Source organism: Sorex fumeus, unplaced genomic scaffold (genome assembly GCF_029834395.1).
Source record: "Sorex fumeus unplaced genomic scaffold, SorFum_2.1 ptg000006l, whole genome shotgun sequence".
NCBI lineage: Eukaryota > Metazoa > Chordata > Mammalia > Eulipotyphla > Soricidae > Sorex > Sorex fumeus.
The window spans coordinates 4449417-4472310 of NW_026606063.1; the positions used below are offsets into that span (position 1 = coordinate 4449417).

The 22894-nt window shown below is 57.4% G+C and overlaps 2 protein-coding genes across 2 annotated transcripts in view; one reads left to right on the forward strand and one right to left on the reverse strand.

Moving 5' to 3' along the window:
* Nucleotides 1-22894, reverse strand: part of LOC130034187 (latent-transforming growth factor beta-binding protein 1-like) — a 95019-nt gene that overhangs the window by 66485 nt on the left and 5640 nt on the right. The gene's annotated exons all lie outside the window — the stretch shown is intronic.
* Nucleotides 19877-22272, forward strand: LOC130031343 (40S ribosomal protein S12-like). Its single transcript, XM_056122579.1, has 3 exons — nt 19877-20171; nt 20398-20574; nt 22159-22272. The coding sequence occupies exons 1-3, from the start codon at nt 19935-19937 to the stop codon at nt 22270-22272; spliced, it is 528 nt and encodes a 175-aa protein (XP_055978554.1). The 5' UTR covers nt 19877-19934.

The window sequence follows — 22894 nt, forward strand, 5'->3', positions numbered from 1 at the left end:
ACCCTCGCGCTGGTCAAAGGTCACACAAACGGGCAGCAAAGAGCTGGAACTGGAATCCAGTGAACCAGCCCTGAGGCCTCACCCAGAACCAATGGCTCGTCCTGCTTCTCTTGCTGTTTTGTTTGGGGGCCACACTCTGTAACGCTCAGGGCTTGCTCCTGTCCCTGCAGTGACTCAGGACTCACTCCTGATGGTGCGCAGGGGACCCCATGGGATGTCAGAGGTCAAACCCAGGCTGGCCATGTGCGAGGCCAGTGCCCGCCCCAGGGTACCATCTCTCCAGCCCCTGGACTAGCCCTGCTCAGAAGAATGAGCAGAAACCCAGGGAGATCCGGGGCCAAGCTCTTGGGGCCCGGGTCAGACTACAGCAACCTAAGGCCGACTTGGTCACACACCTGAGCCCTCAAAGCCCTCAGCTGAGGCCCCGCCTCATCCAAGCTTCCAGAAATGGAGTCCAGCCACCTCCCTCACCACGGGGCCCACGTGGAGTCCTGCCAGCGGCAGCTGCTGGTCCCTGCACGGCAGTGAGAGTCCACGGGGCGGCAGCCGCCTCCACAAGCCCAGGGCTGAGTCCCCAGCCTGTGGTCAAGGGCAGCTTCTCAGGAAGCAAGGCTGAGCCCTCCTGGGGCCGGAGCGATAGGCCAGCAGGGAGGGCGTTTGCCTTGCATGCAGCCGACCTAGGTTCGATCCCCAGCATCCCATAGGGTCCCCCGAGCACCGCCAGGAATAATTCCTGAGTGCAGAGCCAGAAAAACCCCTGAGCATCGCCGGGTGTGACCCCCCCCCCCCAAAAAAAAGCTAAGTCCTCCTGCACCTCCGGTCTCCTCTCTGGCTTGGCCAGGGATCCCTGAGGCCACTTCTGGTGCCAGGGCGGCGGGTCTGGGTCCGACAGTGCGGGGCTACTCGGCCCTGCGGAGTCAGGTTCAGCCCTGGACCTATGCCTGCCAGACTGCGCTCCCACCAACCCCCCTCCTCCACACACAGTGGTCTGGCCGAGGCCAGTGGAGTTGAGGCCAGTGACCCGCGTTTCAGCAGACCAAGGCCATGAGCCTGTGGACGCTGAGGTTTCCGTGCCCCTCTGTGTGGGCGCAAATTATTTCTTTACGCCAAACTTGGGCTCGGAGACCGCCTCTGACTGAAACTCTCAGTCCCGAGGCCAATCACAAGGGAAGTCAAAGCAGGGGTGCGGTCAGGACTCAGGGAGAAAGGCCAGGCCTGCGTGAGCCCCCAGAACCAACACCTCCGCCATCTCTCATCCCTTCCACCACCTTCTTCTCCCTCATCCCTCATCCTTTCCACCATCTTCCACCATCTTCTCCACCCTCTCCACCATCTCTACCAGAGTAGTCCCGAAGTGTCTGACCAGGCTGACAAACTTTCCAAAGGTTGAGGAGAATTCTTTCTTTGCAGGGGTGGGCAAGAACCACACCCAGTGGTGTTCAGGGCTTACCCCTGGCTCTGCTCCCAAGACCCCCTTCTGACAGGTCTCAGGGGACTCTACGGCGTGCTGGAGATCAAACCCGGGCTGGCTGCACGCAAGGCAAGTGCCCTTCCCACTGTACTATCGCTCCGGTTCCCTGGAAAGAATTCTTTAAAAAAAAAAAAAATGCAGTCAGCTCCCTAGATGATCAAGATTAAGTGAAATTCCTTAACCGTGGCCTCTGCACTTGGACATGTCTGGGGCAGGAAGAAGGCAGCCGCTTGTCCTAGAATCATCCCCAGGGGCCGGCGCGACTCTCCAAGTTTGCCTTGCACACAGCTGACCCCACTTTGATCCCCAACACCTCCTGCTGCCCCCTGAGCCCTGCCAGGAATGATCCCCGAGCACGAAGCCAGGAGTAAGCCCTGGACGCCATCAGGGATGACCCCGAAACCCAAAGACACTAAAAAACAAAATGAAATAAACGCAAATAAAAACAATCCTCCTGGCTTCTTCCGCAGTAATTAAAAGTGAATTAAAAGTGAACCGCAGAGGAGCCTGAAGGAAGGACCAACTTCATCTGCATTTTCCTGGCAGGCTGGGCCACGGCTATTTATGGCAAGTCCCAGGAATGACAAGGGGGCCCCCAGGGAGCTGGGGCGCAGCGGGGGAGGGTGTACCCAGCCAAGCTCTCCCTGCAATGCCCTCCAGGACGCTTCCCTTCCTGCCTCCATCGGCTGCACCCTGAGCCCCAGGTCCTGACCCTCTGTCCCCACCGGCTCGGCCCCCCACCAGGTGGCTGCAAACGTCCTCACAGACCAGAGAGGCCACGGATCCGCTCACAAGCGCTGGGACCTCGACCACGGCCACAGACCAAAACCTGCTCAGTACCAAGAACGCACGACTAGTTCCTGCTGGCTGGGAACGGGAGGGACAACTGTCCTGAATGCCCCACAGCTCCACAGCGGCGGGTGGAAAGGGAGGAGGAACGGCAGCAGTGAGAAGTAAAATGAGACTTTAAACTCCCCAGAGGGGCTGGAGCGATAGCACAGCGGGGAGGGCATTTGTCTTGCACGCGGCCGACCCGGGTTCGATTCCCAGCATCCCATAGGGTCCCCTGAGCACCGCCAGGAGTGATTTCTGAGTGCAGAGCCAGGAGTAACCCCTGTGCATCGCCGGGTGTGACCCAAAAAGAAAAATAAATAAATAAATAAAATAAATAAACCCCCCGAATTCTCTACCAGGAGAAAGAACGTTTCAACATCTTCCCCCTTGAGTGGAAGAGAGGTGGAGAGAGACTCGCTTCTCCTGCTTCTTTGCGCTGTCCCCAGAGGGGCTCAGCGGGCGGGAGGGGCTGGCTGGGACCCGAGGCAGCAGGGCGCCCCCCCCCCCACACACACACACGGGCCCCAGCCAGAGTCCAGCCTAGCGGGGACCCCACTCCCACCCCTCCTGCACAGTGCAGCTCGAACACAGCCTCGGACAGCCTGGCTCCCACCAGGGGCATCTCTGGGGAACTCGCTGGACAGGCAGCTACCAGGGATGCTGGGCCAGCTCACACGCAGACACACACACAGACACACACACACAGGCCCTGACACACATGCACACACATACACTCATACGCACATGCACAGATATGCACATGCCCAGACACACATGCACACATGCACCAACCCACAAGCACACACACATGCAGACACACATGCACAGACACACACATGCACAGACATGCACATGTACCAGCACACACACACACCTGCACACACTTATGCACACACACAAACACACACAGGCACCGACACACATGCACAGACACATATATACACACATTATGCACAGACACACATGAAGAGATATGCAGACACACAGGTACACACACACACACATGCACGCACATACAGACTGTGTACCAGCAGGGAGCGTAGGAACCTCCAGCCCCTGCCTCCAGCCCCATCTGAGGTCAGAGTCTTCGTCCCTGAGTGCCCTGAAACGGCCCCCGCCCCTCGCCTCCTTCTGAGACGGGGGCATTCTTACACCTTGACTTCGTTTTCCTCTGACCCAGCTCTCAGGGTGACCGGGGGTCCCGTCTGTCTGTCTGTCTGTCTGTCTCAAGGCCGTGGGGCACCTGGACGTGCATGGAGACGCGGCACTGCATGGAACGGGGGTGTCTCTCCCACCCTGCTGCTGGCCTGGTCTGCGTGGGTCCAGCACACGTGCGAGCTGCTTGGACCCTCGCCGGGGCTTGACGGGAAAAGCCCCCGTGATGCGGAGCGGCTCACGCTCGGTAGCAAGAGCCGTTAGCCAGCCTCAACTCCCCTGATGGCGCCGAAGGCAGCACCCAGGAACCCCGGCAGCGGTTCTGGGTCTCGGGATCTCAGTACCCCAGCAGCCGGCGGGGCGGGAAGTGCCACCGAGAGACTTAGCAAGACCCAGGCTGAGCCTCTGTGGGCTGGCCGGGAAGAACCCAGCCCTGGTTCCTCGCAGGTTTCCTGAGTGTCCCCAGCACCTCCGGGCCCCTGAGCACAGCTGGGGGGACCCACTTAGCCATACTGGGCCTGCGACAGCCAGAACTGAAGTGGGAGTTGTTTTTTTGTCTTGATTTTTTTTTTTTTTTTTTGCTTTTTGGGTCACACCCGGCGATGCTCAGGGGTTACTCCTGGCTCTGCACTCAGGAATTACTCCTAGCGGTGCTCGGGTGACCATGTGGGATGCTGGGAATCGAACCTGGGTCGGCCATGTTGGCTGCGTGCAAGGCAAACGCCCTACCTGCTGTGCTATCGCTCACAGCCCCTAAAGTGGGAGTATTTGACCCCCATAGGGTAAGTGATTCCTTGGTTGTGGATCTTTTGTAAAATGTTCATGCAGTACCATAACACCCCAAAGGAGAGAGACACAGAGAGAGAGAGAGCGCAAGAGGGAATGTGCCTGCCACATTCCTGGGAACATTTGGTGGTGGAAAACGGGCACTGGTGGAGGGACGGGGACTCAAACATTGTTTGACTGAAACGTAATCACAAAAATGTGTCAGTCTGTAACCGTATCTCACGGTGATTCATAAAATTTTTTTAAAAATTAAATAAAAATTTTAAAAAGTATTTGAATCTTTTAAAATAAAGAAAGAAATAAAAACAAAATGTGCGTGCTCTTTTCTAGGTTGCTTGCTCCAAGGAACGTGCAGGGACCGAGAGGCAGCTCCGGGCCGTCCGCGGGGAAGGCGAGCTCCCGTGTTTGCTCTCTCTCCGTGCGGTTATTACCACAGCCGCCGAGGCCGAGACAGCTGCCCCCAAACATCCCTCCCGCTTGCACAGGGATTTTCCAAAGACCCGCTGGCCCTCGCTCTCAGCAGCGCGTCTTCAGGAACGTTTCTCTCTCTGGAAAGGAGACGCCCGGGACAGCCCGGGACTCCCAGACGCAAGCCGCCTCCTGCCTCATCCTGCCAGAGGCGCCTGGTCCCAAGGGCAGCGTCTCCATTCCCAAACGCCCCCAGACGCGTGGCCCTGCCCAGGCCCCTCTGCGCTCTCCAGACCCCTGCTGCCGCCTCAGAGAGCTCCGGGGCTATGGGCGGCACTGCCCTATCCCCAGGGCGCCCCATGGTCCCCGGGCAGGCCTCGGCACAGGGGTACAACGACCACACACCTTGCCCAGGCTCAATTTCCAACATCGCGTGGTGCTCAAAGCACCGTGGGCTGCAGGAGGGCCCAGGTAGCCCTGCTCGGAGCAGAAGCACCCGGAGGGCCTGGTGGTCAAAGCTGCCCATGGGGAGGGCAGGAGGGGAGGGAGGGAGGGAGGGAAGGAGGGAGGGAGGGAGGGAGGGACGGAGGGACGGAGGGAGGGAGGGAAGGATGAAGGAGGGAGGAAGGGAGGAGGGGAGGAAGGGAGGAAAGGAGGAAGGGAGGAAGGGAGGAAGGGAGGGAGGGAGGGAGGAAGGAAGGAAGGAAGGAAGGAAGGAAGGAAGGAAGGAAGGAAGAGGAGGGAAGGTGCCCTTGGCCAGCTGTGCCCACTGGCATCCCAAGGCCTGGAACCCGAGCCTAGAACCTGCAGAGGAAAGGCTCCCCCCCCCTCCCTCCCCAGCGGGGGAGCAGCAAGGGGCCAGGGGCCAGCATGGCCACCAAAGCAGGGCGCCAGGAGGTGTGTGGACACAGCCACGTCCACTGCAAGCAGGAACGACCCCTTCACCTGAGAAAGCGTCTCCCCCCCCAGCACCCCCGACTCAGAACAGAGCCTCAGGCCCTCTGCAGCCTTGGCTGGACGGACTCCTGTACCCGGGGAAGCGCCAGCAGGCAGGGAGTGTGTGGCCACATCAGGACACGTGGCCAGGAGCCACTGTCGCCACCAGCCGACGTCCAGAAGGGTAAGGGCGGGCGGAGAAGCCAAACCCAGACGGCCATGAGTGAGTCCTGGTCTGGGCATGGCACCTCCAGTGACTAAGAAACCCTGGCACAAGACCTCTCCGGAAGGAACGGGGCCAGCACACACTCTCAGTGCTCTCTGACCCTCCTTCCTTCCCCTCCCTCCCTCCCTCTCTCCTTCCCTCCCTCCCTCCTTCTCTCTATCCCTCTCTCCCTCACTGACTCCGTCTCTGTCCCGCCCTGCCTCTCCCTTCCTCCCTCTCCCTCTCTCTGTCTCTCACTCTCTTCTCCCTCCCTCTCTCTCCTTCTCTCCCTCTCTCTTTCTCTCTCCCTCTCTTCATCTCTCTCCCTCTCTCCTTCTCCAACCTCCCCTCCCTCCAAGTCTCTGCCTCTCTCTCCTCCAAGGGGGGTGGTGGACACAAGCCAGCATTGGGTTAAAGGATGCCCCCTCTGCAGCCTGACCCCCAATTCTGTTCCGGGGGGAAAGATGAGCAGCAGGTGTCAGCCCTTCCCTCGAATCCGCCCGGCGCTCTGCGGGCCCCTGGCACCGGCAGATTGGCTCTGCTCAAGCCACGTTTTTCCAGGTTTAGTGTGTCCTCTTGCAGTGCCCGCGCAGACGCAGCTGGTTCCTGTAACAAGGCAGAGATAAGAAACTTCCTCCCCCTCCCCTGCTCTCCCTCCTCCACTCCAAGACTGTGTTTGGTATTTTCCTCCTGCTGTCGGAATAATAAGACATCTTATTATCTCGTTTTGACTTTGGAGAACCCGGCAGGCTACCGAATGTCACCTGCCCACACGGCAGAGTCTGGCAAACTCCCCGTGGCGTCCCCAATATGCCAAATACCAGGAACAACGATGGGTCTCATCCTCCTAACCCTGGAAGAGCCTTGAGTATGGCACTTTTTAAAATCTCAGGGTTAGGGCAAAGGAGACGTTTCTGGTGCCTGCTCGAGGCAATCGACGAACAACAGAATGATCATGATCATGATCATGATTGTCGGGGTGTCAGGGTGCGAGGGGTCATTCTCGGGGCTATTCTCACTGTGTGCCCGGGAGATGGTGCTTGGTGCCCCTGATCTCCGGTACAACCTCTCTGGCCTTTCCTTCCCTTGGCCCCAGGTTCTCATCCTGTCTCAACCCAGGGCTCGTAAGAGGGCAGCTTCTCCCTGGCCCCTCGGGGCAGTGGGGACCCCCGGGGCCGAGGAAGCCCCTTGCTCACGGTCACTGGGATCCACTCTCTGCAGCTTTTTCTCATCAACAACAAAAGACCAAAAAAGTGACTGAATCTTTTTTTTTTTTTTTAGATTTCCAGGGCCACTCCCAGGAGTGCTGGGGGGTGGGGAACAGGGAGGTGCTGGGGTCAGCTCAGAGTCACACCCTGGCCCTTGCATCAACTTTTTGAAAGACATTCTTTCGCCATGACTTGAAAGAAGGTTGCAAAGGACCAATCCCATGTGCTTTGCTCAAGAAGCAAAGCCAGCCTGTGCTGGGAAGCCCCTTGCCTCGCGGTCTCCCCGGCCTGGGCGCTGGCGGACACTCACATCCCCCAGAAACAAGCCACGACACCCAGTTCTGACCCGCGCCCGTGCCCGGGCCTGGGTGCCAGCTGGAAGACACTTCCTGGTGTCGGAGCAAATGTAGAGTGGAAAGGGCATTTGCCTTGCATGTGGCCAACCTGGGTTCAATCCCCGGCATCCCATAGGGTCCCCCCGGACCGCTAGGAGTGATCCCTGAGTGCAAAGCCAGGAGGAGCCCCTGAGCATCGCTGGGTATGACCCCCCTCCCCGCTCCAAAAGATACTTCCTGTAGACGCAGCCCAGCACAGCAGACCGGCTGGTCTTCCACGGGGTGCTGAGTGGGGTGGGGCGTCTATGTGCGGGCCAGCTCAGGGGCTTGGGAGGGTGTGTGATTTGCGGGGACTGGGTGGACGGATAGTATTTATCACCATAGGACATTCTCTTGTTTTTCTCTCCTTTGGCTTTTTGGGTCACACCTGCCGAAATTTGGTTCCCCCTGGCTCGGCACTCAGGAATCAATCCAGATGATGCTCGGGGGACTCTATGGGATGCTGGGGTCCAAACCCAGATTGGCCGTGTACAAAGCCAACACCTTCCCCCCTGTGCGGCCGCTCCGGCCTCGGGATCTTCTTTTCAGCACCCCCCAAAAGAAGGAGGCTCTCCCGGAGACGGGAGGAAGCCCAAAGACTCCCCTGGCCCTGACCCTTTAGCCTGCTGACACTAGCCCTTCCTCCTGCTTGGTTGGCTTCAAACCTTGCCACCGTGGTGGTGGTGAGAAAGGGCCCCCCTCGCCATGGGCGGGAAGGTGCGCATCACCGCTCTAGAAAGCAGCATGGCCAGCGCTCAGAAAACACAGGACTTGGGGCTGGAGCGATAGCACAGCGGGGAAGGAATTTGCCTCGCACGTGGCTGATCCGGGTTTAATTCCCAGCAACCCATAGAGTCCCCCAGGCACTGCCAGGAGTAATTACTGAGTGCAGAGCCAGGAGTAATCTCTGAGCATCTCTGGGTGTGATGCAGGAAGGAAGGAAGGAAGGAAGGAAGGAAGGAAGGAAGGAAGGAAGGAAGGAAGGAAGGAAGGAAGGAAGGAGAAACACAGAACCAGAACTCACATCCGACTCGACGTGCCACTGCCTGGCACCCACACCAGAAACACAGACTGGCACTGAAAGGAAATGCACACACCCATGTTCACAAAGCACTTATTAGCACGAGAGCCAAAACATGTGAACAGTCCAAATGTTTGACTGTCCATGAGTGCGTGAGTGGACCACAGGATACTGTGTGTTCTTACGAGCAGAGTCACTGCAGCACCCCAGGCGGGGACTGCACACCAAGGGGAGCCAGGACGAAAGGGACAGGTGCTGACTGACCTCTCCTGTGTGAGAGTTCAAGGTACAATGGACCCAACGCAGCACAACGAGAAAACTGAGGCACACAACTGAGTGTGTGGGAGGGGGGGAGGGAGGGTACCGGGGTCTTCTGGGGAGGAAGCTGATGACCGACTTGATGCTGGGATTTCGTGCTTGGAAAACCATCAGTAACACCAGCCTGGACATCACAGAACCTCAATCAAGTTTTTGATTGTTAAAAAAAACAAAATGCGCCCCCCCCACCAAGACCACAAGTTGCCCCCCATGAGCGGCTCTCCGGTACAGCCAAGGCTCCAGAGGCACATGGACCTAATTTGGAACCCAGAGCCTCTGGTAGAAATGTGAACGGACTATGCAGTAAGCTACAACACCGTGCCCCCTCACCCCCTGGAGGGAAAGGGTGTATCTGTCCGTTCCCCCATCCCCCCCCCCCCCGACCCCCGGGCACGGCAGCCGCTGCCTCAGAGCTTATTGGACAGTCAGGTATGAGCCGGGGGTGACGGGGCAACTGCAGCCTCATGGGATCGGGGGGCGGAACCGGCACATCCTTCTTGCCCTGCAGAGACTACGAGTTGCCCCCCACCAGCGGCTCTCCGGCACGGCCATGGCCCCAGAGGCACACAAACCAATCTCGGAACTATGCGGCTTTTGGCAGAAATCCCTCCAGACTTAATTAGTAAAATATCAGAAATCCAAAACCACCAGAGCAGCTGTGCGACATCATATGGTCTTCATAACCAGCAAGAGAAAACAAATTATTTCACGATGCCTTTTGAGCAGGTTTGATTGCTGGGGGAAATTTCCAAATAATAAACGGTGCGTCTTGTCAAAATAACGAATGTAATGAAAGTAGAGAGAGAGAGTTAGGTGGAAATCACCTGCCTCACAGACCCAGGAGGGGCGCGATGGGGGGGGGGCATATTGGGGATCTTGGTGGTAGAAAATGTGCACTGGTGAAGGGACGGGTGTTTGATCACTGTATGACCGAGACTTCAACCTGAAAGCTTTGTAACTGCTCTCACAGTGATCCGATAAATAAATTAAAAGAAATTAAAAAATAAAATGCTTCCGCCTGCTTGGTGCTGAGCCCCGCACGCAGGAGCGGGGAGATGATGGAAGACATGCGTCCGTGGCTTCGCTTCTGCATTCATCCCTAGAGGTCCACCTGTGCCCGGCCGCGGGTGAAAGGGGGCTGGGGGTGGGTCCCTCCTGGCACATGCAAGCCGTGACATTGAACACACATGTGGGATGGGGAACGTGAAAAGTGGGGGAGAAGAGAAGAGGGGTCTGGTGCCGAGTGCTGAGAAGGACAGACTCAGCCCCTTCGTCCTGGTGACCAGGGCAGAGAAGCGAGGCCGGCCAGCTAGGGGAGACGTCCAGGTGTGGGCAGAAGCCCCCCGCACTCCCACCCAGACCAGCACCAATTCCCCAGTCCAGCCAGCGGCCTCTGCAGCTCCTCGAGGAAGCAGAGTTTGAAGAGACCAAATCGTAAGTCTCCAACGAAGTCATGAAATTTGCCTAGAAGCAGGTGGACATGGAGAGTATCGTGCTAAGCGACGTGAGTCAGAAAGAGAGGGGCAGACAGAGAAAGACTGACACCCAAGGACAGTAGACACAAGGGCCAGGAAGATTGCTCCATAGTTGGAAGCCTGCCTCATGCGCTGAGGGAGAAGGCAGCTGGGATGGAGAAGGGACCGCTCAGTCAATGATGGTTGGAGGGATCGCTCAGGATGGGAGATGTGTGCTGAAAGTAGACCAAGGACCGAGCGTGATGGCCTCTCAGTATCTGTATTGCAAACCCTAATGCCCAAAAGTAGAGAGAGAGTGCGGGGTAAATTTTCTGCCATGGAGGCTGGGGGGAGGGTTGGAAAGGGGTGGGTACACTGGAGACATCAGTGGTGGAGAATGAGCACTGGTGGAGGGATGGGGGTTTGATCATCATATGACCGAAACTCAAACAGGAAAACTTTGTAACTGTATCTCACGATGATTCCATTTTTTTAAAAAAATTAAATTTTTTTTTAAAAAACCATAACTCTTCAGGGGACCAAGTGTTAAAATGAAATGCAGACACTGGGTCTGGAGCCATAGCACAGCAGGGAGCACACTTGCCTCTCACGCAGGCGACCAGGGTTCGATCCCCGGCACCCCATATGGTCTCCGAAGCCCACCAGCAGTGATCCCTGGGCACAGAACCAGGAGTAAGCCCTGAGCAACGAACCAGGAGTAAGCCCTGAGCACCACCAGGGGTGGCCCCCAAACCAACCACCAAAGCATACAGGTGACAGGATGGAGTTTCCTGCCTTTTCAACCGCTAGTATCAGTGATTTCGGAGCATCGAGAGATGCTTCTATGGGCTGGAGGCCCGAGTTTGATTCCCGGCACCACAGAGATCCCCAAGCATAGCCAGGAGTGAAGTGACTCCCCGCCCCATTGGGTCTAGTCCAAAAGCAAAACCAAACTCCTAAGCCGAACTGACAGGCTAAGCTCCAAGGGCTTGAGTATCTGCTTTGCCCGCAGGAGGGCCCAGTCGACGATGGCCACCACCTGAATGTCCGTGTATCCGGGCATCACCCCAATACAGACCCCAGCAACAGCGACGTGAGCCCCAAAGCCAAAGCAGAAAGGTAAGAAAACTCTTGGGTGGGGATCTGGGGTTTGAGGTCACAGCCCATTAGTGCCCGGGGCCTCCTCCCGGCTCTGTGCCTGGGGGTCACTCCTGGGGGTGCACAGGAGACCGTACAGACACCGGGAGGAACCCGGGTCAGCAGCACGCAAGGCGGCAGAAGAGAATCTGGACGATCTTCCCAGCCCCGAAAAGAAAAAGAAAAACCGAGCTACTGCAAGATCTCGGAATTCCAGTTTGAAAGTCCAACGGGAAATATTTCATAATACAGAGGAAAGAAATATAAACACGGACAAGTCCACAAAAGCTCAAGATGCTGTTTATTCCGGCTTCCTTATTTTATCATCCTTCCTTTTTCCTGCTACATCTTCTCTCCTCTGTGATGGACGTTTCCCCGCCCCCCACTTCCTACTGACACCCAGTCACTGGGTGCTGACACTCTGGGACGGAGCCCGCTGTCCGCTCAGGGCCCGAGGGAAGCGCCCTCCCCAGCCCACACTTTCCTCTGCCCCACAGACCCCAGCGCAAAGGCCTCCAGGCCCCGCCCCCAGCCCCTCATTTACCAAGCGGGCGTTTCGCAAACTGTTTACCCGCGCCCTGTGCCAGCAGGATTACTCAAACGTGGCAAGAGGAAAGCCATAGGGAATAAGCCGGGCGCCAAGGTCAGCACTTGGGATCCAAAATTACAGGGGATGCAGGCGGCAGGCATCTCACTGCGCCCCAAATCGCTCTCAGATGAGGTGGAGCAGAAGGTTCTAAAACTGGCAGGGAGGGAGGGAGGGACGGAGGGAAGGAGGGAGGGAGGGAACATCATCCTCCAGCCAGGGGCCTGCCGGCTGCTCCTCCGAGGGCAGGGGCAGAGGGAGCCAGGAGCGGCCCTGGAAAGGCCTCGGACACACAGCCCTGCTGAGGGACACAGCCCGGAGTGGGGGGGGGGGAGGAGCATGGACCAGGGAGGGGGAGCACGGACCCCAGGGGACGGGGAGCACGGACCCAGGGGAGGAGAAGCACAGACCCAGGGAAGAGGGAGCACGCACCCCAGGGAAGAGGGAGCACAGACCTCAGGGGAGGGGGAGCACGGAACCCAGGGGAGGGGGAGCACGGACCCCAGGGAAGAGGGAGCACAGACCTCAGGGGAGGGGGAGCACGGAACCCAGGCAAGGGGGAGCACAGTCCCAGAGGAGGGGGAGCACAGTCCCGGGGGGGGAGCACGGATCCAGGGGCGGGGGGAGCACAGACCCCAGGGGAGGAGCACAGACCCAGGGGAGAGGGAGCACGGACCCAGGGGAGAGGGAGCACGGACCCAGGGGAGAGGGAGCACGGACCCCAGGGAAGGGGGAGCACAGACCTCAGGAGAGGGGGAGCACGGACCAGTGGGGGAGAGTGAACAGAGACAAAGCCAGCGCTGGAAGCCCCGCCCCCAGCTCCACCAAGTCCTGGCACTCAGCTGGCTCCAGGTCGCGCAGGGCCGCCCAGCTGGGTCCGACCACAGCTGCATCCCGACAGCTTAGTTGGGTCCCGGCCACACCGCTCAACCCCAGTCACTCAGCCGGATCCCGGTCCCCCAGCTGGATCTCAGCTGCTCAGCTGGGCCTGTCCACTCAGCCGGACCCTCATCACTCCTCCCTGCCCTGGCCCACCAGCCAGACCCCAGTCTCCCCTCTGGACCCCGGCCACTGGAAGAGCACCCGCAGCCCAGGAGGAGCCGGTCCTGGCCAGCGACAGGAGGGGGACAGGTGCTCCCGGGCCCAGCTCCTCCATGCAGGCAGGACGCCCAGCCCCCGGGGCCTCAGGAGAGTGGACATGGGACCCTCAACCGTGACCTGGGGCGGGGTGGGGGGGGAGCATGAGGCACAGGGAGTCAGAGGAGGGGCTCCAGGAAGAGGCGGGGTCCTTAGGAGAGCAGAGCCCCACCCAGCCTTGCCCCAGCCCACCTCCATGGGGCAGCACTGAGTGGGGGTCACTTTCCAACCTGACTTCATCTGTCCCCTCCCCCACCCGAGCCACTGGATAAAGAGCTCCGTGCCACCTGGGCCAGGTCTCCCAGGGAGACATGTGATGACCATGGGCAAATGCCCACAGATGCAAAGCTCTGAGCGCTGACCAGCGGGCCACCCGGCCTCTAGCTCATGCACCTAAAACAGGAGGCCCAGTGAGGAGTGGGAGGAAGAGGGTCGGCCGGGAGGGCCGGGAGGAGGGATAGCACGGAACATGCATGAAACAGTCACGCCTGGGTCGGACACAGGAGCACAGAGCAAACTCGGGGCGCGTGGACTTTTCCACAAGCTCCAGAATGACCCACTGGTGTCACGCACGCCAACAAATCACGGGCTTTTCTCTGCCAGCAAGACGGAGACGTCATCAGCGGACGGAGGCATCTGGGCGAGGTGACCCCCGCCTCCCCCAGCCGAAAATCGTCCGCCTAATCACAGAGTGTTTCAAAGCAGGGCCCTGCTGGGTAGCTGGGGACGTTATTTCCTACCATTCTGTTTACTGAAAATATCTTGAATATACTTGGCGGGCCAGGGAATACACACCACGTTCTGCAGTGTTTGACTCTCTCGCACAAACACTCTGCATAACCACAGGCTCGGGTGACCATCTTGCAGGGGCTGGTCCTGGCACCCGCCTTGCCTGCTGCCAACCCTGACCTCCGCCCTGCACCTGATGCGGCCCTCTGAGCCCCGCCAGGAGTGACTTGTAAGCACAGAGCCAGGCGTAAGCCCTGAGCACCACCGGCATGCCCCCCCCAACCGCCCAAATAAACAATTTTTCAAATGTTCAACTCTTCTAAATCATTGTCTATCTGTCAAACTAAAGAAAAGCAGGAAAAAGTGGCCCAGAGATAGAGCAAGTTTTGTCTCTTCTCCTCAAAAACGGGCTCAGCCCAGTGGTTCCCGTTAACTGTCGGACACCAGGACCGAGAGAACAGGCGTCCCTCTCAGTCAGGGGCTGTGTCACCCCCCCTGGGCCACGGGGCCACGCCCATAAAAACCCCAGAGTTTCTGAACCGACCCCCCGCCGGGTCTGTTGTGCTGTTGACCCAGAAGAGACCCAGAAGCCCCCCCACATGGCACCAGCAAGAGCGACTCTGGGAGCCCCCCGAGATCCCTCTACCCGGCTCCATCCACCTCCCCGGGGACCGCCACCTCGCGTCCACAGGTCCCCCCTCTGCCTGTGTGGGTCACCAGCAGGATCGTGGCCCCCCTAAGAAGCAGCATGTTGGCATCCTGAACCCGACCCTGAATCTGGGACTCCCCAGGGGCCCAACCGGGAGCCAGGGCTGCACGTGGGGGAGAGAGGGTGCCAAGGCCCTTGGAAGTCCTTAAGAGTCAGGAGGTCTGGACTCAGACACAAGTGTGGACAGGGACAGCCAAGAGCGCCCTGAGCGACCTCCCTACCCACTCCAGAGCTCAGAGACTGGCCCGCCCCCAGGTCCTAAGCCCCGGGGGGATTCCAACTGGGCAGCTGATGACAGGATGGCTGAAGTGGTGGAGATCGGGAAGGGCTCACCAGGCCTCTTGGATTTTCACCCAAAGCTGCAGAGGGACCGTGGGGGCACCCAGGGCCACAGGAAGGCCTCGAGGTGAAGCCTGGCGCCCTCCCGCCCCAGAACTCCGGGGGACTCACAGCTCGTGGACTTGACCTGCGGGTCGTCTCTCTCCACTGGGGGCTCTCCTTCAGACAGGATTTTCCAGCTGACCCCTGACCCTGCCTGCCCCCCACTCTCAGACTCGGGAGGGGGAATTCGCTCCCCTCCCCCAGCTGCCGTGGGAAACAGTGTGGCGATCTATTGGCCACGCAGCTGTGGACGCCCCGGCAGGAGCCCTCCGTAGCCTGTCCGGTGAGGGCAAGGTCAAGCTGACGGCAAAAGGCTGGCCACAGGGGGCCGGACCATAGCACCGCAGGGAGGGCGCTGGCCTTGCACACGGCCAACCTGGTTCCATCCTGACATCCCATAAAGTCCCCCGAGCACCGCCAGGAGTGACTCCTGAGTGCAGAGGTAGGAGGAACCCCTGAGCATTGCCGGGTGTGCAGAACAATTAAAAAAGAAGACAGGCCCCGGGCCATCTGGGTGAGTCTCAGGGATACGCCAACTCTCAGCCAGGTGATGCCACAGCTGTCCCGCTCTGGGCCCCTGGGGCCCTGCTGACTATCTAGATCATCCCTGCAGAAAGTCGGGGAGTGGGCCTGGGGGAGGGGGGGTTCCAACGCGGTGTGGGTGGTTCGCCAGCAGAAGCGCCACAGCGTCTTTGTTTCTGCTAGGAGAGAACAGAATTGAGGGTGAGTGTGGTGGGCAGGGCTGCCCCGGCCCCCCTCGCCAGAGGCCCTGGCACGAGGTGAAAGTCGCAGAGGTGCCCGCTCAGTCAACGCAAGCGCCAGCCATGCCCGGAGGACCGCCCAGGTGCCCACACCCTGGGACGGCACCCGGGCCTCTGCCTCACCCGCGCCCCTTCAGTCCAGTGTCCCCCGGAAACACAGCTCCACACCAATGTCTCTCTCCAGCCCAAGTACCCCAGACAAAGGGGGACCCAAGATGATATGGAAACCCAAGGCCCAGTGGGAAAGGGCGTGGGCATAGTTAGGATGGGGACCAGGAGCAAAGAGTCGGGGGGCATGTCCCAGATGGTGATGGAGCACCCCCACCCTCTGGAGGGCCACCCCGTAGGCCACAGAGAGCACCCGTTGACTCTGGAAACAAAGGCAGTGCCATCTGTGCCCAAGGGGCCGGCCCAGAGCCATCAGCGATGCTTCAATCCACGCTTCCTGCTGTAATTTCGGCCTCTGGAAATCTCCACACAAAGGCTGACTGAGAGGCTGGAGCGATAGCACAGCGGGGAGGGCATTTGCCTTGCACGCGACTGATCTGGGTTCAATTCCCAGCACCCCCTCTGGTCCCCTGAGCACCACCAGGAGTAACTCCTGAGTGCAGAGTCAGGAGTAACCCCTGAGCATCACTGGGTGTGACCCAAAAAGAAAAAAAAATACATATACAGGGGACACTGGTGCTGGGAAATGAACACTGGTGGAGGGATGGTTGGAATACTGTAAGACTGAAATCCAATCATAAGCAACTTTGGAATGGTCTAAAAAAAATAAAATTTAAAACAATAAAAAATACATATGCATGCGTGTGTGTATATATATATACACACACAACATGTATATATATATATACATATATATATATATATACACACACACAAGGCTCAACCTGTAACAACATGTTTAGTAATCTCTTATCCAAGGGCTGAATGGCCCCAAGGTGAGATACAACAATTTTCACACTTTCCTCTAAGGAAACCTTTTTGGATCATTTTTAGCGGATTATACATAGCGAGCCATAGCACTGTCCTCCAGTTGTTCATGGATTTGCTCCAGCGGGCACCAGTCCACCAGTAACGTCTGACAACAAATTGTGAGACTTGTTACAAAGTCAATTATTTCGGGTCTGCCTTTGGGGTAGGCTTGAGTAGTGGTGGGAAAATCCGAAGTAATACTGGTGGGGAGGTGTGACGGGGATGGGATGGGTATTGGAATGTTGAATGTAAACAATTCTTGCGAACGACTTTAAAAAATTCAATAAAACCGAGGAAAGAAAAAAAAAGTTCCATTTCCATCAACAAAAAGCAATCCAGTCTGGCTCCCGGGGGGGCTGGGTTGTCTTCGGCAGAAGCAGCGGGAGTGGCAAAGGTCCGTCAGACTGGGCCCACTCCCTCGGTTCGGGCGTTGGCCACGAGCACATACAGTGAGAGCCGCCAGCTAGCCGCCAAACCAGTGGAAGGAGACGGTGCGCTCGCTGACAAGTGCTCCTGCATTTGTGCTCCCGCATTTCAGGGGGAGGCTCCAAGCCCTCAGGTTTCTGTTTCAAAGGGCAATAACCAGAGCGAGGCTCAGTTGGCCACACGGAAAGGAACCGAGAGGACAGCGACCACAGATCAATTTCTCCCACAGTGTCAGTCTCCCTCCTTGTCACTGAAGGATTTACAGTCTCAAAAGCTGGGACCAGGGTTAGTCTTCATCCAATCCCTGGATATCTGAAAGAGAATCTTTTTTCTCGCAGGCAGCAAGATTTGGTGTTGCTGGTTTGAGGGAGTTTGAGTCACACTGAGTGTGCTCAGGGATCACTCCTGGCAGTACTCCGAGGACCGTATGCCGGATCGAATCAGGACCAGATGCCCATAAGGCGACCGCCTTAACCCTGGACTGTTCCTCCAGCCCAAGACAGCAAGTTCTGAAAAACCAGAGATGCCCAATCTCATACTTACTCTCTTCCACAGTTCTTTAATTTCTTTTCATTGAACCACCAGGAGATAGTTACAAAACAAGCTTTCATGATTGAGTTTCAGTCATCCAATGATCCAACACCCATCCCTCTACCAGTGTGCATTTCCCATCACCAATGTCCCCCGCGCCTGGCTGTTCCTCTCCGGGGCCCGTTGGAGGGGAGTGGGTTGAGCTTTCCTCCCCGCCCTGACCAGGGCTCTGGCAGCCGAAGACCTCCAGGACCAGCCACCACCATGCTGAGACCACTCTCCGTACCCATGAAGGTACTGGCAGAGGGACAAAGCCACGCGGGTTCCAGGGCCGAGATCTCCCAGCCTACTCGGATTGGAGTCGAGCATCCTCCACCCAGATCCTCCAAATTCCAGTAGGCAGGGGTCACACCCACCACCTGGCCCCCTGGCGCCGTGTAATCCCATCAACGGCCAAGACTCAGAAACTATAAAATCCAGCTCCCGGTACCGCGCGGCCGCGAATGCGACATCTTATCAGGACATCTTTTATGACATCTTATCATCTCATTCCTACTTTGGACAAACTTGCAGGCTATCGAATGTAGCCTGCCCACAGGGCAGAGTCTGGCAAACTCCCCCGTGGCGTACCCAATATGCCAAATACCAGTAACAATGATGGGTCTCATTCTCCTAAAGAGCCTTGAATATAATCACAGGGCTAGGATGAAGGAGACGTTACTGGGGCCTGCTCGAGGCAATCGACGAAAAAAAAAATGTCCCCAGGATCCCCCCCCCCCCCCCGTCACCCCACCCCATCCAAACCCCTGCCTCTTTCAGGCACATTCCTTCTTATTCTCTCTCTACTTTGGAGTACAGTTCTTTTAAAATAATTCACTCTGGGGAACAAGACATCCCAAACTCCTGTCTCTGCTCTTGGTAATCTAATCCAGGACTGGACGGAAGTAACACATATCAATATTTTCTCCACCTTTATTAGGGTATAATTGAGAAACACTCACATGACAATTCAGGAGTATGAGGATGCTGTGACAACAGGTATGTTGAGAAATAACCACAGTCAGTGGGTAGGTAGGGCACCTGCCTGGCACATGCCCTACAAAGTTCAATCCCCGGCACCGCATCTAGTCCCCCTGAGCACCTCCAGGAGTGATCCGGGGACACAGGAGTGAGCCCTGAGCACCGCTGGGTGTGCCAGCCTGCAAAAACAAATTTTGTTTTTTAAAAAGCCACAGGGGCTGGAGCAATAGCACAGCGGGTAGGGCATTTGCCTTGCACGCGGCCAACCCAGGTTCGATTCCCAGCATCCCATATGGTCCTCTGAGCACCGCCAGGGTTGATTGCTGAGTGCAGAGCCAGGAGGAACCCCTGTGCATTGCCGGGTGTGACCCAAAAAGCAAAAAAAAAAAGTCACAACCAAACTATTTGCATGACCTCTCTGCTCACAGTTAAGCCTGGTGGGGGCCTTCACATCCTCCCCCTTAGTAAACGTCACATAGACATATCACAGTCTTATAAATTTCAAGCTGCTGCAGCAAATTCCAAGCATATAACACAACACCGTGGGCCGGAGTCAGCCCCACAAACCACTTCCCGGAGCGGCCACCTTGCAATGCCCACACTTCTCTAGCACATTCGGATACTCTCCCGGGGAAGGGGCTGGGACCTGGGAAAGGTCTGGGCTGGGACTCCCAGAGACACCTGCCACAACCACCAGCCCTCAGCCCACCATGAACACCAGCCACTGCGGGGCGCTCTGGGGCGTCGGCCAGTGGCACCCTGACCAGGCCCCTAACCTCCGAGACCCCCTTCCGACACTGTTGCCTTCCTGCAGCTCCCCACCCTCAAGTCACGACCTCTCACAGGCGTGAATTCCACCCCTACCCGCCTTAGAATGTCCCAAGGCGCTTGGCCGAGAAATTGTGCTCGGGGAACTGCTTAAAATTCTCCGATGGGAGGGATACTGGGATCCGTGGTGGTGGAGAATGGGCACTGGTGGAGGGATGGGTACCTGATCATTGTATAACTGAAACTCAGGCACAAAAATTTGTAAGTCTAGGGGCTGGAGAGATAGCACAGTGGGTAGGGCGTTTGCCTTGCACGTGGATGACCCGGGTTCGATTCCCAGCATCCCATATGGTTCCCTGAGCACCACCAGGAGTAATTCTTGAGTGCAGAGCCAGGAGGAACCCCTGTGTATTGCCGGGTGTGACCCAAAAAGCAAAAAAAAAAAAAAAAGTAAGTCTACAACTGTACCTCATGGTGTTTCACTAATAAAAAAATTTTTTTTAAATTCTCCTATAGCTCTGTCCCTCCTGCCGCCATGGAACTGCACGGAGGCAGAGGCTCGGGTGCGTTCAAGATTCGGCTCCCCCCGTAAGCCACCGCCATGGCCGAGGAAGGCATTGCTGCTGGCGGTGTAATGGATGCGAATCCCGCGCTACCAGAGGTGCTGAACACAGCCCTCGGTCACCACGGCCTCCCCCGTGACATCCGCAAAGCCACCAAAGCCCTAGACAAGCGCCAAGCCCATCCTTGTGTGCTTGCATCCAACTGTGATGAGCCTAGGTATGCCAGGTTGGTGGAGGCACTTGGGGCTAAACACGAGGTCAACCTAATTAAGGCTGTGACAAGGAGACACTAGGGAATGGGGGGCTGGAGCAACAGCACAGCGGGTAGGGCATTTGCCTTGCACACAGATGACCCAGGTTCAATTCCCAGCCTCCCATGTGGTCCCCCGGGGAACCGAAAGGAGTAATTTCTGAATGCCTGAGCCAGGAGTAACTCCTGTGCATCGCCGGGTGTGACCCAAAATAGCAAAAAAAAAAAAAAAAAGAAAGAAAGAAAGAAAGAAAGAAAGAAAGAAAGAAACTAGGGAATGGGTGGGCCTCTGTAAAATCGACAGAGAAGGGAAACCCCGTAAAGTGGTTGGCTGCAGCTGTGTTGTGGTGAAGGTCTACGGCAAAGAATCACAGGCCAAGGACGTCATCGAGGAATACTGCACATGCAAGAAACAAATAAAAACTTTGGCTCTTAAAAAAACAAAACCGGGACTGGAGCGATAGCACAGCGGGTAGGGCATCTGCCTTGCACGCGGCTGACTCGGGTTCGATTCCCAGCATCCCATATGATCCCCTGAGCACTGCCAGGGGTAATTCCTGAGTGCAGAGCCAGGAGGAACCCATGTGCATCGCCGGGTGGGACCCAAAAACCAAAAATAAATAAATAAATAAATATTTTTTTAAAAATTAAATTAAATTAAAAAAAAAAAAACAACGTTCTCCTATGGCAAGGGATGCACATATGTGACACCCACACGGCCCTGAAACAGAAGGCCGGGCAGGGCACTGTCCAGCCGGAAGGGGACACGTACCTGCCAGAGGCGTCCAGTGAAGTCCCAGGAGAACACAGCGGTGACCCAGTGAGGTCCGCAGGCTCTGAACCTGACCCCATGCCACACGGCTCGACCACAGACGAAACAAGACCCAGGGTGTTTCTGCATGTGGGTCGGCAGAACCTTCCAGAAGCTCTGTCCCTGGCAGGAGCTGCGCTTTCCCGTTCCCAACACTGGTGCCCGGCCCCACCTGTTCACCGGGCCGATCTCTTGGAAGCAGAAATGCATCGAAAGGGACGTTGGCAAAGCTGCAACGGCTGAGGTTCCAGAGCAATTCAAGGGCTCAGCTCCAGGGGCCGGGGCGTGAGCCCGCAGGGGCGGCATCGGCTGCAGGGGTCAGGGCCTTGGTCATCGTGGTGGCGGCTCTGGAACTTTCTAGAAGCCGCCCAGTCTGAACGCTTCTGCCCTGACGCCGTTCCCGGTCCTCTGTTTCTGAATCATCTGAGAGCACACCGAGGGTCTCTCACGCTCTGGTCTCCCGACCCGGAGAGCGGGAAGCCAGGAGGCTGATCCTCCGGCCCGGAGTCCCCTTCTAATTGTGCCTTCTGGACCCCGAATGCTCAGAGCACCTGAGAGCCCAGCTTCGCCTGCCACGTGAGCCTCTTCAAATCTCCGTGCAGCCTCCCTCCTGGGCCTAAGGAGCACAGGGCAGCCCAGCCCGTTTTCAAGCCTGTCAGTAGCCCAGCAAACCACTGCCAGCGAGCTGCACCCAAAGAGCAAACTGGGAGCCCAAGCGACAGTCCGACGGGGAGGGCACTTCCCTTGCACACGGCCCACCTGGGTTCAATCCCCGGCATTCCATATGGTGCCCTGAGCACTGCCGGGAGTAATTCCCGGGTGCCAAGCTCGGGGTTACTCTGAGCATCACCAGCTGTGGCCCCCAAACCAAATAAATAAATAACACACATCGCAGATCAGACGGTGCGCATGGAGTTCCTGGGGGTGGGGGGTGGGGGCGGGGAGTGGGGGCGAGACCTGAGCCCAGCACCTGTAAGTTCTAGAAAAGGCTGCTGCAATATTACCCAGTGTGGTCTCTGAAGGGAAGTCCGATCCCACCTGCCCACAACCCTGTGCATTTCTGATGTTGTTCCGGTCTGAAGGCAGAATGACAAGACCGCGGCAGCGTGACCCTAGGTTGGAACCCAGCCTTCACTGCCATCCGTACTTTCTCACATCCAAAGGGGCAGCCTCCAAGCCACCGTCCACCCGCTTCCTCCAGGAAGATGGCAGGCATCCTGACAAACGTGCTTGGTCCCCGAAGTTCTGTCCAAGAAACCTACACCCGTCCACGTTTCGCAATCCAAACCAGTCCCGGACCAACTGTGCTGAGTGAGCGGCCAGCCTTCGGGACGGTCCCAAAGCACACGGCCAAGGTGCTCCGTGAGAAGGATGATGAGCGATCTGAGCGGAAGTCCGGTTTCTGTCCCATCAGCACCTCACACAACCCGCGTGTCAAAAGGAGCCGCGAAACCCATCTTCCCGGGCTGGAGAGATGGCACACCCAGCTGTGACCCCCTCCAGGACCCGCATACGGTCCTTGAGCCTCACCTGGAGCAATCCCTGAGCACTGTCAGGAATAAGCCCTGGCATCGTCCCACGTCACCCCCAAAAATACTTTTTAAAACCAGGAAATATTCACTTTCTCTGGACCCTGAGCTTCACGATGCTGCCGGTGTTTTCGGATAATCTCAGGTTAGATGCATCGGGACACATTATTCTAAGATGCTGCCCATCGTGCAAACCAGAAAGCTTACACACACACACACACGCACACACACACACACACACACACATCCTACAGGTAAAGCCGGTGGTCCTCACCTTACCCTCTGCCCCAAGTCTGGCCCTGCCTTTGTTTGGCCAAACCAAGAAGGCAGTTTACGGCTCATTCTGAAGCCCAGGGACTTACAGACCCCCTTTCTACACATGGGCTCCCCTGTTTTCTTTCTCCATAA

Excerpts from the sequence above, each read along its gene's own strand:
- LOC130031343 (XM_056122579.1), top strand. The coding sequence starts at position 19,935 with ATGGCCGAGGAAGGCATTGCTGCTGGCGGTGTAATGGATGCGAATCCC. Across the intron at positions 20,172-20,397 it reads AGGTCAACCTAATTAAGGCT|AAAGAAAGAAAGAAAGAAAC; the intron begins GTGACAAGGAGA and ends AAAGAAAGAAAG. Across the intron at positions 20,575-22,158 it reads AGAAACAAATAAAAACTTTG|GAAGATGGCAGGCATCCTGA; the intron begins GCTCTTAAAAAA and ends CGCTTCCTCCAG.